Source organism: Amblyraja radiata, chromosome 28 (genome assembly GCF_010909765.2).
Source record: "Amblyraja radiata isolate CabotCenter1 chromosome 28, sAmbRad1.1.pri, whole genome shotgun sequence".
Lineage (NCBI taxonomy): Eukaryota > Metazoa > Chordata > Chondrichthyes > Rajiformes > Rajidae > Amblyraja > Amblyraja radiata.
The window spans coordinates 34,369,029-34,375,028 of NC_045983.1; the positions used below are offsets into that span (position 1 = coordinate 34,369,029).

A 6,000-nucleotide genomic window follows, 5' to 3' on the forward strand; every position below is an offset into this window, starting at 1 on the left:
TTGAAGGGGAGCTTTGTTAATTACACTTCCTCATTCTCTATTCTTCCTATGCCATCTCTCACGTTCCCTGGATATTCATTCATGTTATACAATACCGGACCTCTGCCAAGTTCTATCCTTCCCTCGATGACTATTACCAATCCTTCCCATCTCTGGCTGTTTGTCTGGGGGTGAGACAATAAAAGATACTAGGTCAATACTCAAATTTCAAATACTTTTAAGCCGTATCCCATGTCATTTCCAAATCTCAAATTTTAAAGTCCTTCCAATACATTACCATACAATTTGAGGGATCTAATTTAGAATTGGTCAATTTATTCCTGTAGCTAAAATTTAGGCGCAAAGTAGGTGCCCCCGAACCACAGAGGAGTGTTCATTCCCAGGTTTCCATATTCAGTCCTTTTAAATTGGAGATTGCCTCAATGGTTTCTAGAGGCTGTCTATATTTCTTCAAATTCCTGAGACATCGTTCTTTCTTTCTCACTGGTGTCAAATATTATGTTATGTTGGTAAGGTTGGGCACTAGGGTATATGTAAGGTATATAGATCTTCTTTTACAATACAATACAATACCTTTTATTTGTCATTTGAACCTCACATGAGGTTCAAACGAAATTTGGTTTCTGCAGCCATACAAAAAAAGAACCAAGACACACACCAACACAATTCAATTCACATAAACATCCATCACAGTGAGTCCTCCTCACTGTGATGGAAGGCAAAACTTAAACATATCTCTCCCCTGCACTCCCCTCTCCCCCCCATGTCAGAGTCAAAGACAGAGTCAAAGCCCCTGGCGGGCGATGTTAAATGTCCCGCAGCCATTAAAGCCACGCCGGGTGATGCAAGGCCACGCACCTGGTCTTGGTGTTGGAGCCCCGGCGGGCTCTTGGTGTTGGAGCCCCGGCGGGCACTCACAAAGTCCCGCGGCCAAGCTGCGCGGGGCGGTGATGTAGGCCCCGCTCCAGGTAATCTTCAATCCCGCAACTCGGGCGGGAGAAGTCGCCGCTGCGGAAGCCCCGAAAAGCGGTCTCCCACCAGGGACCCGCGGGCTCCCGGTATTACTGTCCACAGACCTGCGGTAGGAGCTTCCGAATCTCCGGATGTCGGGTGTCGGGTCACAGCAGCGTCCACCACAGCTCCACCCGCTCCGGACTCGGCAGCTCCGTGATGGTGAGTAAATCCGCAGCTCCGCGACTGGAGCCCCAGGTCATTCCTGCTGGAGGCCGCTCCGCGTTGCAGCCCCAACGACAACGGAGACCCGACAAAGAAAAGGTCGGGTCTCCCGTGCAGGGGAAAGACCTTAAAGTTCCCCCACCCCCACACACATACCCCGACAAAAAAAAACAATAAAAACTACATAGAACAAGACAGAAAACAATAAAAAGACAGACGGACTGCAGAGGCTGCTGCTGACAAGAGTCGCGCCGCCCACCTGCCGCCCACCGCCCTTCTTAATGTTAAATTTGCAGCAGTAGGAATACCAGAATGAGGAGCAGCCATCTTTGTCTGTTGGCCTTTCCCAGATTGTAAACGTTAAAGGGACAGGACAGTATCACTTCTTTCTCTCTGTTGGATTCTGTCTCTGGGGAGCTACTTGGATGAAAATGATGGTTACACATCCTACCTGAGCTGTGTCTTCTGTCCGTTCTTGAGGGTCTACGTGCTCTTTTACCTCACTCCCAATCTCCAAACACCTCCTCACTGTGATGGAAGGCAAAGTCTTGTCTCTCCCCTGTCCCTTATTCTTCTCCCGATATTGGAGCCCCCAGCGGGCGATGGCAAGTCCTGTGGCCGTTTAAGGCTGCGCTCCGGGTCTTGATGTTGGACTTTCGTGCACTAAACATTATTCACTTTATTCCCTTTATCCTGTATCTGTGCACCATGGGTGGCTCGATATTAATCAGGTGTAGTCTTTCCGCTGTCTGGTTAGCTCGCAAGAAAGGCTTTTCACTGTGACAATAAACTAAACTTAAACTCAGTTGTTATGTAACTACGTATCGCTTCCAGTAGAATCATTCGGGATGTGGAATTAATTTGCAATTATAATTTGGACCGGTATTGAGGAAACTCTGACAGTATTAAACCCTTTTAGTTCTGATCTATTAGCTCTCAATAAAAAGCAAATATGAACATTTAACACATCTGCACATACAGGTATTTCTTGCCAAAACCATTGTTGTTTTGTCAAACGCTTGCGATGTCAGTGCTTAATGGCACATCAAAGTTAAAATTTATCAGAAAAATTAAACTTCTTGGCAGCACTACTTATTTTCCTTTCCAATCAAAGAGTTGCATGTGTTTAGATTTGCGTTTGTGCCTCTGTTTTCATTGACGCTTGTCCTATTATTTTTCCCAACAGTTCATCATTATCAGTTTTCTGGCACTTCCGATGGAAATTAAACTCTTTAACTACACCTACCCTCACTGGACTAAAGTGTTGGGCAATTTCTTGGGCCTGTCCTCAATTATCTGGGTTCCAATCTATATGGTATACAAAATCATCATTACACCAGGAACACTTCAAGAGGTAGGAGACAAACATTTAACTAACTATTTTAATATGCGATGGCACAGTGGGTAGAGTCACTGCCTCACAGCACCAGAGTCCCGGGTTCGATCCCGACTACGGGTGCTCTCCGTATAGAGTTTGTATGTTGTTCCCGTCACCACCTGGGTTTTCTCCCAGAACTTCAGTTTCCTCCCACACTCTAAATATGTACATGTTTGTAGGTTAATTGGCTTGGTAATATTGTGAGTTGTCCCTAGTGTGTGTAGGATAGTGTTAGTGTGCGGGGATCGCTGGTCGTCACGGACTCAGTAGACCAAAGGGCCAGGTTCCCTGCTGTATCTCTAAACTAACGAAAATAATTTAACTAATTAGCATAGCACGGCACTGTGGCGCAGTGGGTAGAGCTACTGCCGCTCAGCTATAGTGTCATGGGTTCGATCCTGGCTATGGGTGCTGTCTGTGTGGAGTTTGTACGTTCTTCCTGTGACCTGGGTGCGTTTTCTCCATGTGCTCCGGTTTCCTCCCACATCCCAAAGACGTGTGGGTTTTTGTAGGTTAATTAGCCTTCTGTAAATTGTCCCTATGTGCAGAGAGTGGATGCGAAAGTGAGATTAAGTCGTTTTAAGGTGAAATTGACAGATTCTTGATTAGTACAGGTGTCGGGGGTTTATATGGAGAAAGCAGGAGAATGGGGTTTAGAGGGTGAAGATAGATCAGGCATGATTGAATGGCGGAATAGAATTGATGGGCCAAATGGCCTAATTCTGCTCGTGTGACATAAGGGCCTGTCCCACTTGTCGGTTTTTTTCGGCGACTGCCGGCTTCATTGGCTGACGTATCAGGTCACCAAAACATTTGCGGCATGCTGCGGCCTGACGACGTATAATGCGGCGGTATTTTTTCAAGTGTCGCAACATATTTTTTGTCACCGCTAGATTTTGAAATGTTCAAAATCTTTTGGCGACACTGATATCACGCCGGCAGTCTCCGAAAAAACGGCCAAGTGGACAGGCCCTTTTAACATCACCTAATAACATGTTTTTGATTGTTTTTACAGAGGATCTTGAAAAGCATAACGCCTGAGAGGAGTGAAATCGAATCCTCGACTGTTGTGGTCCATCTGAATGCCGTTTGATCAACAATTATTGGTGTGCTTTACTTCTTGGACTAACTGTTCCGATCAGCAAGAGGTATTACAAGGTCAAAGAACCAAACCCAGAGTAACAGCACGTCTCCAGAGAGCGCCTCTAACTGTAACTTTAGAGATATTAGTATTTCACTCAAAATATGTTTAAATTGTCTTTTAGTTGTACTGGGACATTAAGTATTGGAATAACTTAATAAGAGTTAGACATTCCAATTTCTATTTACTGCCCACAGGGTGTACTCGTACACCTTGATAACAAATACCATGTGACTGTTGCTTTGTTCTATAATGTAGCTTGTGTATTTTAATTGAGAAAATTCAGCGGCGCAGCGGTAGAATTGCTGCCTCACAGCGCCAGAGACCCGGGTTCGAACATGACCACGGGTGCTGTCTGTACAGAGTTTGTACATTCTCCCCGTGACCTGCGTGGGTTTTCTCTGGGGTCTTCGGTTTTCTTGTCTATCCTACACGTCTGTAGGTTAATTGGCTTCGTTAAAATTGTAAATTGTCCCTAGTGTGTGTTGGATAGTTTTAGTGTACGGGGCAATCACTGGTCAGCACGGACTCGGTGGGCCGAAGGACCTGTTTCTGCGCTATATCTAAAAAACTAAAATAATTGTATTTATAAGTGGACATCACTGAAATACATTTCATGACCAATTCTACAAAGCACCGTATCAAAGTTCATTATGAATTTACATTAAATGCAAACTGGATTTTTGTTGGATTGCAATGGCTAATGGAGGTTATGCCTTAAAAATTTGCTCAGAATTGTATATTATTGATTTTTAACCTGTGTATTCACAATGTAACATTTGATGTTACAATTCACATCATTGTTCTTGGTGCCTTATTTCTTAATTTCAAGTTTTCTAAACGGATAAGAAGAATTCAAAGTCACTTAAATACAATTAGCTGGAATAAATTGTAAACCTTTGTTTTTATAAAATTAAATAGTTTTTTTTGTTTTAAATATTAGGCAAGAAATACATTTTATAATTTTTACAAGGCATTCTAATAGACGCCTGGGGAAAGGGGACAAATGCTGGAGTAACTCAGCGGGTCAGGCAGCATCTCTGGAGATAAGGAATAGGTGATGTTGCAGGTCGGAACCCTTCTTCAGACTCAGTCTGACCCTGACCTGCTGAGTTACCCCAGCGTTTGTGTCTAGCATTACTACTTTAATATGTAAAAGTCTCAAAGTTAAATGAGATATACATATATTATATATATATATATATATATATATATATATATATAGCAATCTCTTCAGCTGAAGGCTGAAACTCACATTTTCTTGACTCCCCAAACTGCTTTCAGGCATTTTGAGCACAGCAAACTAACTGAAACGACACAATAACTGGGCAACGTTAGTTCAGTAATGAGGTCGTATGATGACATTAATATCCTCATAGAGTCATAGTGATACAGTGGAAACAGGCCCTTTGGTCCAACTTGCCCACACCGGCCAACATGTCTCCGCTATACTAGCCCCATGTGCCTGCGTTTGGACCATATCCCTCCAAACTTGTCCTATCCATGTATCTGTCTAACTGTTTCTTAAACGTTGTGATAGACCCGGCCTCAACTACCTCCTCTGGCAGCTTGTTCCATTCACCCACCACCCTTTGTGTGAAAAGGTTACCCCTCAGATTCCTATTATATCTTTTCCCCTTCACCTTGAACCTATGTCCTCTGGTCCTCGATTCCCCTATTCTGGGCAAGAGATTCTGTGCATCTACCCCATATATTCCTCACAATTTTACACATTCTGGCCAGTTTAATTTCTGTAGCCAGATATATTTCAAAAGCAGCACGGTGGCGCAGCAATAATGTTACTGCCTCACATCGCCAGAGACCCGGGTTCCATCCTGACTACGGGTGCTGTGTCTGTAGGGGGTTTGTACGTTCTCATTCTCCCCGTGACCTGCGTGGGTTTCCTCCCACACTCCACATATGTACAGGTTTGTAGGTTAATTGGCTTGGTATAAATGTAAATTGTCCCTAGTGTGTGTAAGATTGTGTTGGAGTGCGGGGTGAATCCTGGACGGCGCGGACTCGGTGGGCTGAAGGGCCTGTTTCCGCGCTGTATCTCGAAACGCATGGAATTGCAGTTATTGCTTTATGAAATTCTGTCTTGTGTCACTACCATTCAAAGAGCAACATCAGTCACGTACTTGTCCTTTGAAACAGAAAGCAGTAACTGATTTCAAAGGAGGTGAAGACAAAAGTATTTCTGTCAATTGACAAGCTGTTAGCTATGCATTCTTGTGACCAACCCTCCTGCCGTTATAATCTGTGGGATTGTGTTTTGTGGCCAGAAAGCGGTACTTGGCAGAGG

General features: G+C 44.1%; 1 protein-coding gene across 1 annotated transcript in view; it reads left to right on the forward strand.

Annotated features, from left to right (window-relative positions):
* LOC116989098 (sodium-dependent serotonin transporter-like) overlaps nucleotides 1-5,176 on the forward strand; it is a 50,798-nt gene extending 45,622 nt beyond the window's left edge. Inside the window, exons 12-13 of the mRNA XM_033046279.1 lie at nucleotides 2,363-2,530; nucleotides 3,570-5,176. Of these exons, the coding sequence (XP_032902170.1) occupies nucleotides 2,363-2,530; nucleotides 3,570-3,647 (246 nt within the window). The 3' untranslated portion in view covers nucleotides 3,648-5,176. The remainder of the gene's footprint in view (nucleotides 1-2,362; nucleotides 2,531-3,569) is intronic.
* Nucleotides 5,177-6,000: the final 824 nt, after the last annotated feature.